This window comes from Zosterops lateralis, assembly GCF_965231275.1.
Source record: "Zosterops lateralis genome assembly, chromosome: 2".
NCBI lineage: Eukaryota > Metazoa > Chordata > Aves > Passeriformes > Zosteropidae > Zosterops > Zosterops lateralis.
The window spans coordinates 5,440,017-5,460,215 of record NC_139763.1 but is presented as its reverse complement, the minus strand read 5'-3'; the positions used below and the strand labels follow the sequence as shown (position 1 = coordinate 5,460,215).

The 20,199-nt window shown below is 43.5% G+C and overlaps 1 protein-coding gene across 2 annotated transcripts; it reads left to right on the top strand.

The window, feature by feature from the left end:
• The first annotated feature begins 626 nt into the window (after nucleotides 1–626).
• RSPH1 (radial spoke head component 1) lies at nucleotides 627–7,565 on the top strand. Of its 2 annotated transcripts, XM_083855212.1 has the most exons (9): nucleotides 627–702; nucleotides 1,319–1,432; nucleotides 1,526–1,631; nucleotides 2,628–2,718; nucleotides 2,954–3,089; nucleotides 3,390–3,461; nucleotides 4,962–5,127; nucleotides 5,544–5,663; nucleotides 7,409–7,565. In XM_083855212.1, the coding sequence occupies exons 1-9, from the start codon at nucleotides 643–645 to the stop codon at nucleotides 7,429–7,431; spliced, it is 888 nt and encodes a 295-aa protein (XP_083711338.1). In that variant the 5' UTR covers nucleotides 627–642; the 3' UTR covers nucleotides 7,432–7,565. The 2 variants fall into 2 exon arrangements, with proteins under 2 accessions (XP_083711338.1, XP_083711339.1); XM_083855213.1 differs by lacking the exons at nucleotides 1,526–1,631; nucleotides 2,628–2,718 and having other exon boundaries at nucleotides 1,319–1,482.
• The last annotated feature ends 12,634 nt before the right edge of the window (nucleotides 7,566–20,199 follow it).

The following is a 20,199-nucleotide window of genomic DNA, read 5'->3' as shown; positions in this document are numbered from 1 at the left end:
TGCACTGTTTTAAAAGGAGCCTGTGCAGCAGTGGGGGGAAATGCTGAGAAGGGCTCTAATCTGTGAAATAGTTAATAGAAAAAATAGTTAACTGTTAATAATAGTTAGCAGCTGACCGGCAAACTCTGGGTGATGTCCATGTGTTAAAAAAACCAATAAGAGTTTAGGGCTCAACACACTTTAGTGCCCTCAGGCCTGGAGAAGGAAGTTGGCAGAGCCTGGGAGGGAAATTCATTGTTGAGAACTGAACAGATTTTATAAACCACATTACAGAAAGCAGAGATGGGGAAAAGATAATAAAAAAGGCTGGTAAAGGTGGACTAATTAGCATGAGAAGCGAGAAATCAATAACGAATATAAGCCAGAATACTAATTATTGAGGAGAACTATGTGAATTGCAAGGCAATGAACACGAATCTCTTTGCCGCAATGTATAAATAGGTAAGCGCTTTGATGACCCACACGCCTGTTGTGGGGAGCCATCCCCACGTCCCTTCATCCACGTTCCTTCCTGAATCATTAATTTTTAACAAAGAGATTGGAGAGTTTATTTTCATTTCCCGGTGTCCGGTGCCGGGTTCCCGCTGAGGGGCGGCCCCGCCGGGCCCGCTCGGTTGTCACAGCGACGGCGACGCCGCCGCCATGTCGGACCTGGGCTCTGAGGAGGGCTCCGAGGCCGGGGAGAAAGCCAAGGGCATCGGGGTCCGCGGGGCCCGGGAGGGCAGAGGGAAAGGGAATGGGGAAGGGAAAGGGAACGGGAACATCCCCAGGATGAGGCGCTCAGTGCCCGCTGGGACGGGCCGGGGAGAGTTGCCCAGGGACGGGCCGGGGAGAACTGCCCAGGGACGGGCCGGGGAGATTCCCCCAGGGGCGGGCAGGGGAGAGTTCCTCAGGGACGGGCCGGGGAGATTTCTCCAGGGATGGGCCGGGGAGAGTTCCCCAGGGATGGGCCGGGGAGAGTTCCCCAGGGACGGGGCGGGGAGATTCCCCCAGGGATGGGGCGGGGAGAGTTCCCCAGGGGCGGGCCGGGCAGAGTTCCCCAGGGATGGGCCAGGGAGAGTGAGTTCCCCGGGGACGGGCCGGGGAGAGTTCCCCAGGGGCAGCCGCTCGAGCACGGTGGTTTCGGGAGTGCGGCCGTGCCATTCCAGCTTTTAACACGGGTTTGAAACTACCCGTCCACGCTTTTTTCACCTCGGGGTGCCAGGGTGTGACTGAAGCCGAGCTGTGGAGCAGCTTTCCTCAAACAGCTGATTCCCTCTGATGAGGTTGGCTGCTGCCGGGCCCAGTCCTTTAACCATTTTCCCTCCGTTTTTGTCAGGAATATGATGGCGATCGCAATTCCGAAGGGCAGCGGCACGGATTTGGGAAGGCACTGCTCCCCAATGGTGACACCTACGAAGGGGAATACGACTGTGGTTTGAGGAATGGAGCTGTAAGACACCGGCCCTGGTTGTGGTATTTGGGCTCTATATTGAGACAAGGGTGAGAACTGACGGGTCTCTCATCTGTACCAAATGTGTTTCAGGGGACCTACAGGTTTAAAAACGGTGCTCTCTACACTGGGAACTACCTCCAAAACAAAAAGCATGGCAAAGGTGTATTTTTTTATCCAGATGGATCAAAATATGCAGGTAAAGCACTGAACACAATTGCAAGGATTTCTGTAGCCAAAGGGACATATTCCCCCTTCACTCCTCCTCCCCCACTCACACTTCAAAGAGAATGAATTTGAAAATGCCTTGCTTTAGGAAGACACATTTGCTACATGATATTTTCCTCTTATTCCCTTTTTAGCAAAAGTTCTGAGAAGCTTGGGGTTTAATTATGGGAGTTTATGTTAGGACCTTTAGGTCTATCATTAGAAAAATAGGCTGTTTATTAGAACCCTTTTTTAGGGATTTGGACACCTGAAGTTTGAAGAAGTTGAAATTCAGAGTTTCCCTGCTTGCTGGAGAGTACCTGAAACAATCAGAAACTATCAGTTGAGTTTCAAAGGACAATATAATTCCTCCTATCATTTCTAAGTTAGGAAAGAAAAGATGTTCACATTGTGAGGGCTAAAAGCTGAGAGCAAAAAGATCATCTCAATCTTGCCTTACAGGAACATATGCACTGAGTTGTTTTTTTTAAAAAAATTCTTTTAAGTTTGATTAGGAGAATAATTAAGATACAAACCATCTAGCATCCTTCTGAATATATGTGCCCCAATACTGACAGGACAACTTCAGCAAATGAGTCAAATTAAAGTAGCTCCTCTTTAAATTTGTGTGAAAATGTCACATTATCTAATGCAACTGTAATATATTACCCAATTTAAGGACAGGACTGGGTTGTTATGTGCTCATAATGGTAATAGAGAGTGATAATGGAGACAGATAATTATGGGAAAATGGAAAGGGAGGTCAGGCAGCAGCATAAATACATCTGGAAAGGAACAGACTGATGAAAAAAGAGCAAGGGACTCTTTTGGAGTAAGGAGTGGTGTAAGGAGCAGTGAGAAATCCCAGTAGTGCCATAGCTTTCTTTTCCTTCTCTAATACCTGTATGATAATGTTACAAACTGGCCACTGTATCACACGATGAGATAAACCAGGTCTCACGCTGCTTTTATCCTTTTGTCCTTGAAGGAGACTGGGTGGATGACCAGAGACAGGGCTTTGGAGAATATCTGTATGCAAATGGAGACTCCTATACTGGAGAATGGGCTAACAACAAGAGGTTTGTTTCATTCTCACAGGGATGTTTCAAGTCACCCAACGGCATTAAAATGCAAATGTTATTTTCAGAGCATGTTTGACTGCAGCAAATGAAGTCCAGGGGTGACCTTGGCAATTTAGTCCAGCTTGAGTAGTTTCAGCTGCTTAATTATTACAGTTTTAATACCTTAATTATAACAACAGCCTAAATTCTTAATATTCACTGGTATAAAACAGAATTATTATTTTCTGCCTAGGCATGGGCGAGGTACATATGTCTATAAACAGACAGGATCTAAGTATGTTGGTTGTTGGGTAAATGGAATCCAGGATGGACCAGCTGAACTTATCCACCAAAACTACAGATTTAAGGGCAGGTTTCTCAATGGAAAGGTAAGTGTGCAGGAACACTTTCTATTCATCTGAACAGTTAGCATGGAATTGCCTTAATATGACCCATTTTCACTTAAGATAAGAAGTTAGGTTTCTGATCTTTTGTGGTATTTCCTGTACCATGAGTGTAACACATGAAACTGAATTATTCTGTGGAACACAAGTTTCTTTGCAGCATTGCTTTCAAGCCGTAGTGTTACTGACTATTGTATGGAATTTGTAGTAAATGATATTTTACATTTCTGTGCTTAGAATGGATTAACTGTGCAGTTCTCCTGATGTTTTTGTGGTTTTATGCAGCCTTTAGGTCGTGGCAAATTCATCTTTGATATTGGATGTGAGCAGCATGGTGAATACATACAACCAGGGCAGGTAAAAGAAATAATGCAAATTGTAGTGAGTATCAGAGGACTCAGTAAATCAGATCTATTGTTGAGGAATCTATAAAATGCCTTACAGACAGTGATGTTAAAATAGATCTTATGAGTCAAAAAAGGTGGAAACTCATGCATTCTTAAGAACTAAATGAAGTTTCATTTTCTTTTTTTATGTTCTCTATTGTGTAAGCTTTGAAAAGTACAAGGTGTGATTTTGCACTGCCTGCAGACATGAATTCTTTCTGCTTAAAAAGAATCAGGGCCTTCCCAAAACATTTGAAAATGTTCTTCCCAGAACATTTCAAATCACAGCGGAACATAGATATATTTGTATACACCTTTAGCCTCTAATGCATTTTCTTCTGAACACCAGAAAATAATGAGCAATATTTTTTGTATTTCTGAACTGCTTGGTGCTATGCATACAAATGGTAATTTCCAGCAGAGTCATGTTTGGGAAATATGTCCTATTGTTGTTCTGGTCAGGTTAGGGGATTAATATCCACAGCTCCTAATAATTGTAGAGAGTGGTTGGGATCAAAGTCTGTTTTCCCTTCTCTATGCCTGAATGTTTTGAAACATTTCTGATTGACATGGTGCAAAAATAGCTACAGAAGTAAGAAATATATTTTAATATGACTGTTTGATTTCAAGGAAAATTGCCACATTTTAGCTTCGAGTTTGCTACCTCTGTTGTCTGACACATTAGTTCCTGTTACACACTCTTTGAAAACTCTGTGATGCAGCAGTCATTTCTGAAGGATAAAATAAAAATCCTGTCAATTGTGATAAGAGATTTGCAAAGCTTGGAGACTGTTTCGCTTTTTCAAGCCATCAGCAAGAGATCTTCAAATTAAATATCAGATTCATAGGAGTATCCAGAGTAATGTGTGTTTCCTTAGTTCAGTTGGGAATTCTTAAATGAGTTTTTAAAGCAAAGGGACAGTGCTATCACTAAAGTAAGATTAAATTTTGCCCTTTTGCTTTAGTTGAAATAATTACAGAAAAACCCCATTTTTAAAAAGAGAATAAATTAGCTAATAATACAGACAATTTAAATTACAGACAATTTAATTATTGACTCCTTCATATTTGTAAAAACATGATTTTCTTTTTAGTTTTAAATATATTTTCACATTTCAAAACCATAAGCTCTGTGCACAACCTTACTGCTTCCTAGAGCCTTTCAAATGTCCTCCCTAGGCAAAGATTGAGGCAGAAACAGCTGGTTTTTCAGTCTGTTTCTGTGTGAGACAGTGCAGCATCTACCAGACAGAACATCAGGTGTCAATAATCAGTGATACCCAACTGACTTGATCAGGGTTCAGAGTGTAGTTCTTGTCCAAGATTTGCAGCTGTTGAAGTTCTTCCACCTGTAAATACTTTTAAGGTCGTTGCCATTTTGATCGCAGATAAGGAGGTTTTAGTAGACTAACCCATCATCTTAGTTGCTGTCTGTAGGATGAGATACTGGATTTCATGGGTTCTCTTCTAGGCAAGAGATGAGGAAGAGGAGGACGAACCACTAGTGCCTCTTGAACCAATATGGAGAGCATCAGAAATTACCAAATTAACACCCTGGTCTCCCCAATATGAGGATCTTCTGGCCTCCAGAGAAGCAGCAGAGGCAGCAGCTGAAGAAGAGAAAAATTCCCTCAGTTGTATGTTTATATGTTGTTATCTGGAAACTCCATGCTTTGACTGTGGTGACCATTATTTTATAGGTTTAATATCAAGTGATGTGAGAGGGTTTTTGCGTTTTGTTTTTCCTATGATTTTTCCATGTATTGATTGTTTGGAACTACCAAGGACGTCCATAAATTGCACAGTATGTATGTATCTGTTTTATGTCCCACAAGCATGAGAGATACAACTGTCTTGGGAAGCCTGTGACTTATTTTACTCTATATCATGGCTTATTATACAAACTAGATTAACAGAGAAGGTTTTGTGGTGTTTCTCACATGAACATCTGCAGCCTTCAGTAGGAGTTAGGAGCTATTACATAAAAACAAAGGCTGAATGCAAATTTGTAAAATTTGGTTTTCTTTGGTATTTCTAATTTCTTGTATTTCAGTCATTGAGGAGGGTGGGAGTCAAGAGCCCTCCAGTGAAATTCTTAACCCAGAAGGTGATGCAGGAGGGGAAGGTGAGGAAAGAAGGGAGGAAGAAGTAAACGAAGATCAGGAGGATAAAGGTGAGAAATGGCTCATTCTTTAATTAGCAGTCAGGGTTTGAAGTTGTGGATGTCAATCAGCTGCAGCCATGCTGCTGCTGGGAGACCATGAGACTCTACCTTTCATAACGAGGGCAGTCCTCTGGAGAAGTAAACTATGAGAAGTTAAATTCATATACTACAACAGAACAAATTAAAAGTGACATTTCTGTGCATGTACACTTGACAGCACTCGCAGAGGTGAATTTATAAGAGATTGCATTTCCAAACTGTTTTGTTTTTTTTTTAACAAAAAGGAGAGAAAAGATGTCAGATCCTGAGAAGTTCAGGGAGTTTTGAGCACTTCACTTTTCTCTCATGAATGCAACTGTGTATTCTTAATTCTATCAATTGTAGTTCAGAAGCAGGCAAAACAAGTATGAAAAAACAATTTTTAGGTGTTGTTATGCATTCTGCTTTGAATAGTATCTGGTTGGTTTGTTTCTTCTACAAACCAAGGAGATTTGAAATTCAGGTGTTCAGGTTTTCTTCCAGGCAGTTCAGAAGTCTGTTTTAATTAAAAGAAGCAACAAGGATGCATCCATATTTTCTCATATTTAGCTTAAAAGCCTCCAACCAATCATGTTCTTTGTATTTATTTATAAAATTTACAAGCTTGGCTATCTGATATGAAAATATCAGATAAATTTGTCCCTTTGTAATCAGTCCATTTTACAATAAATCCAAGCCAACCACTGTCTTTAGAGGTTAGAAAATCTCTTAAACCATATGAAAATGCCTCGAGGTATACACTAAATATTTAGGTCAGCTCTTGTAGTTTTCAGTTTATTTGCTTTTAATTTTCACTTCTAAAGGTGTTTTCCAGTTTGAGGGCAGAACAAGCAGCTGGCTGACCTGGTGTGTAGGACTGATATCTTACAGGATCCCTGGGCTTGGGTCAAATCCAGCAGAAATGCCAGCAGATTATAGCTCTGCTTTGGATTTGGCAAAAGTTCATTGAGCCTGGTTTGTCTCAAAGACCCTCGGACTCAAATAACCCTTTGGAGTGAACTTGATTCTAATAAATTTTCTGGCCCACCACAACAAGCAGTTCTGGTTTTCCCAGTGGCTTTTCTGGGTGTTTTTGAGAATAAATGAGCCCAGATATCTGTCAGATGGGGCACAAAGGCAAATACCAATGTCTGGAAACACAGCAAAGTGATAGATGTTCTCAAAGTTGCCTCCAACTCTTTATTTCCAGAATCAAGGAGTTGGATGATTTTAAACATTTTTCAGCACAGATCACCATCCATAATTAATGAGGCAACATAGTGTTCCCCTTGTCTTTATGTTTAGCAAGACTAAGTTATAGGAAGAGGGAATGATTTGAAGAAAATATGCATTCTGTGAAGAGCAGATATAACAAAATCTGTTTTCTTTGCAGCCTGGTATTCCCTGCCCCTTTACCATCATTCTTTTTCAGTACAGGAACTCCCTCTTTCTTGTTCTGCATTCCTTATGATACCATCTAAGCAGGAGACATTTTTTGGCTGTTCAGAGTTACATAGAGGCTGGCTGGCAGTCAGTGTGGGTGTACTGAGTCTGTCTGCCAGCTAACAAACAATACAAACAACTTCAGTTCAAGTATTGGCACTGAAAGGCAGTGGGTGATGAGAACTGAAGTGGACAGCAGGGCTCTAGAGTTATGTTTTAGATTATTTGGGTTACTTTTCAGTGTTTTATAATAAAATGCATCTCTGTGCCCTGTCTTTCCTTCTACTTCACAGAAATTACTGATACAGGAGAATGAACCAGAGGAAGCAGAGGAATTGGATACAACTAAAGGAAAAACCCCAAAAAATTAAATTTCAAAGTAGATGATTTAGTATGGTAAGCCTGCAATATTTTTATTTGTAAAAGGGTGTGTTAAGATGCTTCAAATAAACATTTGTCAATGTTCTGTCTGGAATGTTTATTTTTGGACCTTTTATAATCTCGGAGTCTCACAGCAACTTCCTTTATTCTATGGACCAGTAATGAGGTGTTGAATTCCGTGTGGAATTATTCTGTGTTCACGAAGCCATGGAGCTGTGTCCTTATAACTTAATCTTCTACTACTGGTAGTTGCTGTCTTACTTGAACCTTGCCTCTGGGCACAGAGGCATGGGGATCTTACTGGTGAAGACAAAGGCAGCACTGGAGTTCCCAGCTCTTTCCATTTTCCCTGTCATTAGGGCACCATTCCAGGCCTACGTTTTCCTTGTTTATTTTGCTGTTGTCATTGCATCTGCAGAAGCTCTTCTTGTTGCCCTAAGTCTTCCCTTGGCAAGTCTGAACTCCAACTGAATATTTTTATCCTAACACACTGGTGCTGTGTTTGTAAATTTTTCCTTTTTAGGCTGGTTTTCCTTCTGCTTCCTGTGTACTACTTGTTTGGCTTGGTTTGGTGTGTTGCAGCTCAGTCCTAAGATTCTTCTTTACCATGTGCCTTCCTGAAGCTGTTTCAAGGACACTCAACTGATGGGGGTGAGGAGGTGGCTCTGTAACACATTCCTGGCACTGTGCCACATCATCAGAATGACCATCAGTGATCCACAAGCAAAAATGCTGTCCATATGCAGAACAGTTTCATGCATTCAAGCAGCTTCTTCACATGGAGGAAAACTCTCCTTTAAATTTTACCTGTCTGTGTTTATTAATGAGCCCTTCATTCACTGCAGAGTTCTGGTTATGTGAGCTGTCCCACCATTTTTCAGTTTTCCCGAGGATGTCACCGTTCTGTGTCTGAAGCAGTTCCTAGTTCCTCCTTTCTTTTCCCAGTTTTATACATATACTCTAAGGCAGGCTCCCTTTTGAGTTGTTGATCTTCATGATGGTTATCTTGCTACCATCACCCTGCTGTACTTACATAGCAACCCTGAACTTAATTCCTTAGTGTGAGCAGTTCTTGCCATTCTCCAAGATACCAAGTTTTTCCTCATAATATTTTCTCAAACCTGTTGGAAAACACACTTACTTTGTTGCTCTAAGAGGGAGCCATGGTGATTAAAGCTGAAGCAGGAGCACCGTGCTCCTATTGCTACTGAGGTACAAGAGATGAGAACAGCAGAAACTTCACCTGCCCTGCTCAGCTTCCCATCCCCTGCAAACATGCTGAGGGTGAGCTGGATCCATTGTCTGTGTCATTGAGGAAACCATGCAACAGCCTCAGGGACTCCGTCAGGAGGAAGCAGCTTCTGGGATGTCTCTAGAGCACAAAAGAGATGGAGTGGGACAAAGGGAACTCCAATTCCCAGCCACCCAGCCCTTTGCCCAGCTGGCCAAACACCAGGCCCTCAGTAGGCACTTGCTGGTGGCTGTGAGTGTCTCAGTCCTGCCCCTGTCAGAGACTGAGGAGGAGGGGGCCTTTTTTAGTGTGGAGGAAGAGTGGGAATCTGACATGGATCATGAGCTTTCCCAGTGGGGAGATGTTAGGAGGCATCAAGAGATCTCCAACTGGGAAAAATCTCTTAAGCAAGAGCTTTCCCAAGGAGATGTCAGTAGCTGTGGAGAACTCTCTGGCTGGGATGAGTGCAGTGAGCAGGAGCTGTCCCAGGGAGAAGCCCTTTGCTACCAAGGCTTTTCCAGCTGGGAAGAATGCGTGGAGCAAGGGCTGTGCCAAGGAGGAGTTGGTAACTCCCCAGAACCGTCTGACTGAGAGTACTCTCTTGGCCAAGAACTTTCCAAAGAGGAAGATTCCATTGGCCAAGAATTGTCCCAAGGCAATGGTAGCAGACCCTCCGTCCAGTCCAGTCAGGAAGATGATGGTGACAAAGATCTTGCTCAGGACAATTGGGAACACGTGAGCATTCAGTGTCCAGGACAAGCCCTTGCTGCAGGAGAAGGACGTGGGACAAACTGAGCTTCTTTGAGAAGAAGAAGATGATGAAGATGAAGGCCCGGAGCCTGCCCAGGGTCACACGGGCTGCCTTTGCCTGGACATGTCCATCCAGACTGAGCAGGACTGCCACACAAACCATTCTTCCAGAACAATGGAAGTTTGGTTTTAAGAAATAGTAGTAGTAAGGAAAAGAATACACACACACAAAAAAAACCCACAAAAAACAAAAAACAAAAAACAAAAAAAAAACAAAAAACAAAAAAAACCAACCCAAAAAACAAAACCCCACACCAAAAAAAAAAAAACCAAACTCCAAACAAAAAAAAATCAAAAACAAAACCCACCAAAATTCCTGTCCAATAAACAAAGTAAAACAAAACAACAACAACAAAAGAATAGGAATATGAATAAGAGTGACATTAAAAGGAATAAGATGATGAAGAAATATTAATAGTAAATTATAATGATTGTAAGACGAAAAAGAATAAAAGTCATAAGTTGAAGAAGAAGAATAGGAAGAAATCATTGTAGTAGAAAAGAAGAGGAAGATGATAAAGAGGAAGAAATTGTAAAAAAGGAATAACAAATAGAATAAGGATAATAAGTTTAATAAGAGTTAGAACAAGATAAAAATAATAATACTAGTAGTAGTAATTAATAATGAGTTAGAATAAGAAAAACAATGAGAAGAACAAGAATTACTAAGATGAAAAAATACTAGTAATAGTAAATAAGAATAAGAATAATAAGATGAAGAAAAAAATACTAGTAATAGTAAATAAGAATAATAAGATGAAGAAGAAGATGAAATTGTAGTAGTAGTAAATAATAATATCAAAATCCGCATCTTCTAGAATCACAGAATGAACAGGAGGGCCTTAAAGATCATCTAGTTCCAGCTGATTGTCTTCTCTCTCTCTCTCTCACTCTCTTTCTCTCTGAGACCTTTTTACTATTTCTTTCTACCTCTCTACCTTCCCTTCCTTGGTAAATAAAATCCGCGTTAAATAAAATCTATATGTAGTCCTCACATGGTCTCCTTTGCACCTTCATTCAGGCAGAGTCATCTCTCCCTCATAACTCATAACACCTGCACAGGGTCCCTTCTAGACACAAACATTCCGGGATTCTCTCAGCTCCTCCTTCCCTTCCCTTCTTGCCTCGGCTTCCAGCTGGGAATGTGCTGGAAAATGTCCAGCAAAGAAGCCTTTGCTGTCAGCTCTGGGAGCCCACACGGCTTCAGGACCCTGTCACAGCTCCCTCGAGAGGCAGAACCAGCACCCCGAGAGCTTCGGGAATTCCCCTCTGGCATCAACTGCACACACTGCAACGGTCTGGAATTCCAGGTTCCAGCAAGGAAAAGATGTTCCTGCCCTCTGGGCAAAGCTCTTAAGGTGCTGAAAGCCAAGTGGAGCAAGATCTTACAATGATTTTTCACACCCAGCCTTCATAACTTAATCAAGGATTGTTCTAGCATGTGGATTGGGAAAAAAATTCAGGGGGGGGGGGTCTTTTGCTGGGGGGTGCCATGAGTAAAGAGAGACACTAGGAAAGAAACAGAGCAGTCAAAGAAAGGAAGAGAAAGGACACAAATAGCCCTAAGCTGAGAAGGTGGCACTCTGAAATCCAAAGTGAAACTTCTGAAAAGGAATGAGACAGAAGCAAAAAAATCTGAAACTCTTGTTTACTATGCAATTTCCTCCCTTTATCACAAACCTCCTCCTGATAACAACAATCATGCAGCACAGTTTTCAGAAAGTCCGTATTTCTGAATTGATGTTGCAGGCTGTGGACATGATGAAACATGGAATGGGCTTTCTCCTCCTTTTGTTACTTTGACATCCTCAGGAGAGGAGGCAGCAGAAAGAAAAGGGCACCCTTGAGTTCACCCTTCAACAGGACACGGGGCAGGGGGAGTAAAGGTCTCCTTATCTCTGTAGCTGCTCCCACAGGGATGTGAAGGCTGATCCCAGACCCCCAAGGGTCACATTAAGAGGTGCCTTCGTGCAATTGATGGGTATTGAGGGGCAGCATGGCAACTTTATTCATTAGGTTTTGTAATTCTGCCACAAGCCAGGTGAGTAGGCCTCAGCCTCCTGGACACAAAGATTCTGTGATCTTTCTTTTTTGGAGGAGAAAGCCAAGGCCTATTAGTAGCCAAAGCCCAGTGCCCACAGGTAACATTAGTAGGGTAACATTATAGCATGAAAAGATGTGTGGGGCTGTTCATGTAACTCTTCGGGAGGGATGTCGGGTGTGGCTTTTGTGACACAGGCCCGTTGTGTCAGGGCCCGTGGTGACACAGGACAGGGGTGACACAGAGAGGCCTTTGTGACATGGCAGAGCCCTGCCCTGCCAGAGGGGTGTCCAAGGGGCACAGAGCCCTGGGGTGCCCCGTCCCAGGAGAGACGCTCTGTCAGGAGGAAGCAGCTCCCCAAGAGCCTCAGCAGCAGAGCACGATGGAGACGCTCAAGGAGGAGGCAAACCCCAACTCCCCCCCTGCCATGGAGCAGCCAGGCCTGTGTGTGAGGCCCCAGGGGACAGCCAGCCCCAGAGGGAGAGGGGACAGAGTGGGCTGGGATGGGGCCAGCCCCAGAGGGACAGGGGACAGAGGGGGCTGGGATGGGGCCAGCCCCAGAGGGAGAGGGGACAGACGGGGCTGGGATGAGGCTGGAGGCAGCGGCCTGGAGGCCAAGGCCGGGCTGGTGGCTGTGCCAAGGTACCTTCTTGTGTTGCCTCCTTCCCCCAGAGCCCGGGCACAGCCCCAGGGCCCTGCCCCGCACAGCCCCTGGTCCTCCCCCAGCCCCGGCCCTGTGTGGCTGGAACCCCTCGGGGAGCAGTGGGAAGGGGCAGTAGGGGGGACAGAGCTGCCAAGGCCACAGTCTGTGGAGTGGGACTTGGCCAGGAATGAGAGAGAGTGGAGACCCTACTTGGGCCAGGAACTGCCCCAGTGGGGAAATGAGAGGGTCCAAGAGCTGTACAAGCGGGAATATGAGAGATACCAGGAACCTTCCCAGTGGGAAGGCTTGAGAGTCCAAGAACTGTTCCCTTGGGAATATGAGGGATACAAGGAGCCTTCCCAATGGGGAAATGAGACTGTCCAAAAACTGAACCAGTGGGAATATGAGAGGTATCAAGAACCTTCCCAGTGGGAAGACATGAGAGTCCAAGAACTGTTCCCTTGCGAATATGAGAGGCACAAACACCCTCCTCAATGGGAAAATGAGACTGTCCAAGAGCTGGACCAGTGGGAATATGTGAGACACCAGGGGTCTTCCCAACGGAGGAATGAGAATGTCCAAGAACTGGACCAGTGGGAATATGTGAGACACCAGGAGTCTTCCCAACGGAGAAATGAGAATGTCCAAGAGCTGGACCAGTGGGAATATGTGAGACACAAGAAGCCTTCCCAATGGGGAAATGAGAATGTTCAAAAGCTCTATGAATGGGTATATGAGACATATGAGGAGCCTTCTCAGTGGGGAGATGCGAGAGTCCATGAACTGTTCCCAGGGAAGTATGAGGGACACAAGAAGCCTCCCCAATGTGGAAATGAAAACATCCAAAATCTCTATGAATGGGAATATGAGAGATATAAGAAGCCTTCCCAGCGGGGAGATGTGAGAGTCCGTGAACTGTTCCCATGGGAGTATGAGGAACATGAGAAGCCTTCCCAATGGGGAAATGAAAATGCCCAAAGGCTTTACCAGTGGGAATATGAGAGATACCATGAGATTTTCCAATGGAAAGGTTCCATTGACCAAGAGCTGTACAACAGGGAAGTCAGACAATATCCAGAGTTGTCCCAAAGGGGACACAGGAGTTACATAGAGGAGTTTCAGGAGGGTTGGGAAGAGATCACCATCTGCACTATTTGGGTCAACCCCAAGTACCCACAGCTCTTGCAGGATCCTGATGCTGCTCCCCAGGACTCGGCCAAGGCAGCAGCTTCTCCAGGCTTGGTTGAGCAAACAGCCTCCATCAGTGACACTGAGCAGATGGAGGCAGCAGGGGCACAGAGCCAGGGCCCTGCCCCACCCAGCCCCTGCTGCCCCCCAGACCCCTCAGCCCCCCAGGCAGGAGCCCAGGCCCTGGGGGAGCAGGTGGCTCCCCCCAGGAAACGCCCGTCCCGCTTCAGGCGGGCGCTGCGGGGGCTGTTCTGCTCCTGCCTGAGGCCACGGCCGGACAATCAGGGCTCGCTGCCAGAGCCAGGCCAGGGGGCAGATGGCCCAGAGCCGGCCCAGGGCCTGCCCGGGGTCACACGGGCTGCCTCTGGTGTCCGGGTGTCGGGGACAGCAGCTCCTTGTCAGGACAGTGGCCTGGCTGAGGGTTGGCCTTGAGACGCACCAGTGGTGTTGGAGCCAAGGGCAGGTGCACAAAGCCTGGGGAGAAGGAGCTCCTGCTCAGAGGAGACACCAGGGATGTGTGTGACAGCCACAAAGACATTGGGCAGAACTTTCCAGATCAGGGCAAAACTCATAAAGCCAACTCAGCAACTGGGCTGAAATCGGCTCCAGCTGGGGAAAAGGTACTTCTGGCACAGGGAGATGGCGACCACCAACTCCTGGCCCAGTGACCCCAGAAACCCAGAGAGAAAAAGGAAGAGACAAACTGAACACAGAGAAAGACTGGTTAACATAAGAAGCAAGGGAATCTTTAAACCAGTAGAAGAAAAACATCAATATTAAACTATTAATGCTGAGATACTAATATTAATTATTAGGTTATTGAAAACTAATATAATTCAATAATAAGATAAAAGATTACATTAATATTTAATACGTACTAAAACAAAATACTATAATAAAATACAAATATAGATATTGTATAATATTTATTATTTATAACGTCTATATTTATTATTGAGAAAGAACGTATTTTGAATATTGTAAGACAATATCATAGATGTAATACATGATATAGAACATTATAGTTACATATAATATAAATGTAACATCTAAATATTTATATATTACTATATATAGTATATATAGTATATACTATATATACACTATATAGTATATACTATATATATACTCTCTATATATGTATATATATACTAGATACACCAGATATACTATAAAATATTAAAATAATTTTTAAAGGAAATAATATGTGAAATTAGTAAGAGAACCATATAACTGGTAGCCAATGAACATGAATGCCTTTGTTTGCTAAAATGTATAAATAGTGAAGGTTTGATAGTCGTTGTTCTGGCTTTGTCAATTTGCCACCCAGCACCTCCTTCTGTGCAGAACTGTAAATAAAGGAAATACCTGAACTCTGTGTGAGGATTGGCTTCTTGCACATGGGGTGGAAGAATCCATTTTGGGACACCAGCTTTGCCATGGACACCCTGATAAAAGATGCTGCTTTTCCAGCCATGCTCACCTGTGCCTGGCCCATCCCGGGAGCCGGACGGGCACGGCCAAAGCAGCCGAGATCGGAAACTTGGCGGCCGCGCGGTCGATATGGCCGAGACAATCCCAGGGCAGCTCCAAGAGCCTCTCTGGGAACAGCCACAAACACAGAGGGCTCCTCTCCCAGCCGGCTCCCCGAGTCCCTGCACAGAGAAGTTGTCACCCAGGTGTTTGGGGAATCTCCTGGGGCTGTTTGGACCAGCTGTGTGGTGTTCCCAGTGCACGCCCGGCAAGGTGAATTCCCCCACAGGGACAGGGGTGGCTGATTTGGAGGTGTCCCTTGGTTCCTTAAAGAACCATTTGTTGATGTCATTGTCCTGCCTGGGTGGCCAAGAGCAGCCCCCCAAAATGATAATGCGCAGTATTCTCTAACAGATGTCCAGAAGTATGGTCACTACAGGTAAAGAACTGTCACTTTTGGATAAAGAAATTTTGATGCAATATTCCATGCTGAATTGGCATATGGGAGATGTTATGTACTTTACTTTCTCTTCATCATCTCTAGAGCATCCATTATTTTAAAGGCTCAGGATGTCATATTTACTACAGATAAAAATCCCAACTGAGAAACAGGTGGGCCTTCTTTCTCACAGCCAGACATGGACCCAGCTCAGCTATGGAAAGGCCACACGGTCCTGTGGCTGCCCTTATTGCTGTGATCCTGAGAGGCAGCACCACAGAACACACCACAACTTCCTCCCTTTCTTCTTTGCCTTCCCTCCAAGCTCCCATCCATTTCTGGGATAGATGCTTTTAGATGGTATTAGAACCTCTGCTATCTATGTTGACAGATGCTCTTAAATTAACTGCTGATATGAACACAACATCCATCTACTGGATATGATTACATGGAACAGTTGAATCTTCCAGGGCAGGAGCACCTTTACATTTCCTGCTTTCTGTACAAGGTCATTGACTTTTTGAAACAACCCAAAAACCTGAACTCCTGACCAGAGCAATTGCCGTGTAAATATCTGTCATTTGATGCAATTCTCCAGTCCATGTTGTGAAGCTGTCAGATGTGCAAACTGAATTGCTGACTGCTAGGGGGTTAATTAAAATTCTGCTTGTGAAGCCTGTGATTCTGCTCCATTTGTCTGTCCTTCAGTCCTTCCCCAGGGGCTCTCTGGTGCCATCACCAGCAGCAGCTCTGGACATTCCTACACCTCCAGTACATCCAAAGCTTCCAGCAGTGTCCTGCACACAGTCCTGCACACTGTGCCCTTAGGTCTGAGCAGGGACAAATCATGAACTTCAGCAACTTCCCTCAAGGGTGTCCTCCTCCACTGCTCCACCCAGCACAACCCTTGACATCCCTCCACCTCAGGTCCAGGCTCTCACCTCTGTGGAGCTCCAGCTGATATCCCATTTTCCCTCCTTAAAATGGAGTAGTCTGCACACATCTTCCTGCAGTTCCTTGGACACAGCACCTGGACCCCCACACACCTCCCCCGGGAAAGAGCCCATTGCCCACACTGCTTGGAGGAGAGTTTCTGCCATTCCCCAGCATCCACACAAATGACAAAAAAAAAAAAAAAGTTCTGCTTGCACTGCTCCCATCTCCCAGTGGAAAAAGCATCATTACAGTGCAGACAATCCCAGTCCAGAGGTCCCTATCAGCAGGCAGATAATTACTTAACATGCAGCTAGTTTGAAATCAAAAACCTGTCAATCAGGAAGTGGCTGGCAGGACACAGCAGCTACAGAACCCTCCTAGAAGCTTCCAGAATCAAATGGAAAGACATAAATAGTAAATTAATAGTACAGAGCAAGGCAGAGCTGAGCAAAGTGTTGGTACAAGCACTAAATGCCACTGACAGATTGTTTTCTCTCTTTCTGCAGGTGAATACAGCTGCTCTGAAACTTTTTTCCCTGATAATTTGTAAGCAATACCTTAATTATTACATATATCTGTCTGGGTTTAATTGGCTCTCTCACACTGTAGGAATTTTGGTATGAATATTAATGGACCTGGAGCCTGAGGCAGAGAGTTGCCAGCCAGTAGTAGTTTTGTTTTGAAGTAAAACAACCAGGTTGGGCCCATTTGGGATGAGCTATTGTACTGACATTGCTGAAACAGGACTTACATTTCCTAGTTCTTCACCTCAGAGCAAGAAATGAATCTTAAATTTTTAGTTTAGCAGAAAGAGGAAAAACGTTTTAACAATTTCCATTTCTCTACAACTCAGAATTTCTATCTCCAGAAAGTGGAGATAGGGGAAACCAATCATATGAAATAAATAGAGTTTAGTACTTTTTCCTGGCATTTTTTTCTATTATCAGAAATATCATAGTGAGAAAATTCCCATGCAATATTTCCTCTCCTATCTTATATTTTTTTTGCAATTTCTTGTCACATTGATGTTATCCCAGTGAGCATTTTTAGACGAATTTTCTTTTCCTATTTTTGCTTTTTGGATGAGGAGCTGTGCTGCATTTCCATTATTACTGTGGCTAGATCAAAGCTAACTTGGTCCGCTAATGTTGTGGGTGTGTGGGTGGTTAGTCTTTGTATAAGAAAATTAAGATAATTTGTTTACTTGCTACTTTTATTATAGTCTACTGTAAATTTGAGGAATATCTTCACAACATAATTCCAAATTCACTTCCATTTTAATGTCATCTTCAAGTCAAGCTGAGTTCATTCTTGGATAGTTTAAATTACTCTTTTCCCCTGCAGCACTGTTTGCTAGTACATGAGTGACCTCCAGTGGTATTCCTGAAAAAAATAAAGTTTCCTGCCTGGAATACAATCCAGGAAAGCTGAGAACATCCAGAAATCTCTAATGTGTTATAGGTTGCTCCTGAGAACAAGACTTGCTCCTTTTGTAGACCACCAGTGGTTTTGTTGGAGAAGTAAAAAAATCCACTCAACAGTTTTATTCCTCACCTGTGACTTAAAATTGTGCAAAGAACAGAAATATCTACTTCTCCGAGTCAGCAGAACTGTGCATATTTCTTACACCAGTATTAATGCTGGCACAAGGGAAAAAGCTTTGGAAAAATCAAGATCAGAACTTTCATAGTATGTTTTATCTCACTTTCCAAAAGAATTTGTCTCAAGTGTCTTTTCAAGCTCCTCTGCCTAAAAGTAGTCCCAAGGAATATAATTTGTGATGTAAATATCCTTTCAAAGGCTGTGGAAGAAGCATTATTGTTTACAAAACTTGCAGCTCTATCTCCTCATCCCTCAATCACACCAGACCTTATTGAGGTTCTTTTCCCACAAGGGGTCACCACAGATTAGCTTCACTGCAGGTCATCATCAAAAGAATTTATGTTCTCACAATTTAAGGTACAAAGAAAACATTCAGATTCTCAGGGCAGCACTAAAAGCATCTATTAAAGTACATAACTTTGTAATGAAATGGATACAGTGAAATAAAACTACAATGGAGTAAAGCAACAACTGGTTTTAGAAGTTGCATTAAAAAACAAAACAAACAAACCCAACCAAAAACCAAACAAACACCAAGAAACTAGAAAATAATTTCTCATTTCTTTTGCTTACCACAAAAATAACTTGGAAGATTCCAAGGACATTTTCCTCATTTCACCTGTGTTTAGTGATTAGTCTCACGCTGTGAACACACCACATGAAGAATTCTCTCTCTCCCCCAAGCACCAGATTGTACAACCAAGAAACTTTGTATGTTAAAGACATCGTTTCAGTTCTGATCTTAAAGAGTGTTTAGATTTGAATCTGTGCTCATGGGGTCCCAAGAAAGCCAAAAGCAGGGTCCTTGGAATAGAAAGAAGAGCTTCTCCTTGCCCTTCCATTATTAAGACTGAGATAGTTTCAATGGGTTCCTGACTGTGCTGCCTGTTCCTTCTATTCATGTTCTTTCTGTTCAATTGACTCAAACAGCAGACATGGAGAAGTCTTTATACCTTTAATACAATATTTTGTGACTAAGCATTTGTCCTCACCTGCCTAGCACTGTGGTGTCTGGATTAGAAACCACCACAAAAGAAAACTTAAGTTCCCAAACCCTCTTTTCAACATGCTCTGAAGTTTAATTCATTGCTTTCACTGAAGTAAAAATCAGTGGTGTGCATCTGTATTGAGAATAAAAGGAAAGCACAGTGGGATTTTGGTTTGAGTGTTTTAGGAATCGGCCTGTTGAGTATATTGAGCTTGTCAATAGTGCTGTCCCATGCACTGTGGGCATCTGATGGCAAGATTGGGTGGGGCAGTAAAATCCATCCTCTGTAAGAGACAGACAGACAGACAGACAGACACTTCCCACAGCCACATCCTTCTCCCTTCCTGTCACCTGTCTCTAGGGAGCTGCAGACACTCATTAAGGATAGGAGCTGGATGGACAATAACAGGATTAGAATGCCATTAACTGGCTTTCAGTAACATTATTTCTGCAGACCAGAAGGACTGAAAAGCAGAAAGAAGTATTTCATTGTCATGTTACACACAGCAGCAGCAGCATAGGAAAGCTGTTAAAGAAGGAGATGATCCTGTTCTTACAGGTTATTTTTCACAACAGACCCACCCTGACAATACATCTGATGTCGTTGGGTGAAGGGAGAGATCTTACTTGGTATTTTATTTTGGTATTTTAAAGGAAGACACAGATTCTTAAACCAAACTGGCATTTGCAACCCAATCTAGGATTAATGTATAAGAGCATTATGGAAAAAATCCATGTTATCTCTAGAAAGAAAAAGAAGAAAATTCGTAATGAAATTTAATGTCACTAATACATTAAAAATAACCAGTTTTTTAAGTGGCTTTGCTGATTTTCTTGTATCATGCAGCCCTTTCTCAGCCAGACCTGTGAGTCACTGTCCTCCCTGCTGACCACAGAGGAGCCTGGCCACCATCTTCAGAGCTGAGCAAAATCATCCTCACCACACCTGCCTCTCTTGGCTGAGAGCAACTGTGTGCTGGGTTGAGATGTAGAAAAGTAGCCAAGCCACAGTCTCCTCAGCACTTCAGTGGCATCCTGCTTCCCCTGATTAAGAAAAGGTTGTGGTGACATTTGGTGTTTTTATCTTTATCTACTGCAGCTGTAGCCACCCATCTCCTGAGCTCAAATCCTCTGCCTTTGCCCATTAAAGAGCTCCTTTCTTGGCCCTGGGACATTTGACTTCCACTGTAAAATTGCAGCACTGTCAGAAAACTGAGAGCTCAAGCGACTCCACCAGAGCTGGAAAGTCAGAATGAATCATTGAAGCTGCACAGCTGAGATAACAAAATCTCTCCACCCACAGATAAAGGTGCCTGTCAGACACTTTTCAGCCCCAAAGCTGGAATGTTGGA

Bases quoted from the DNA above. Each gene is read 5' to 3' on its own strand.
- RSPH1 (XM_083855212.1), top strand. From the start codon at position 643: ATGTCGGACCTGGGCTCTGAGGAGGGCTCCGAGGCCGGGGAGAAAGCC. The intron at 1,433-1,525 runs GTAAGACACCGG...AATGTGTTTCAG, and splicing joins GTGGTTTGAGGAATGGAGCT to GGGACCTACAGGTTTAAAAA. The intron at 2,719-2,953 runs GTTTGTTTCATT...TTTTCTGCCTAG, and splicing joins GAATGGGCTAACAACAAGAG to GCATGGGCGAGGTACATATG.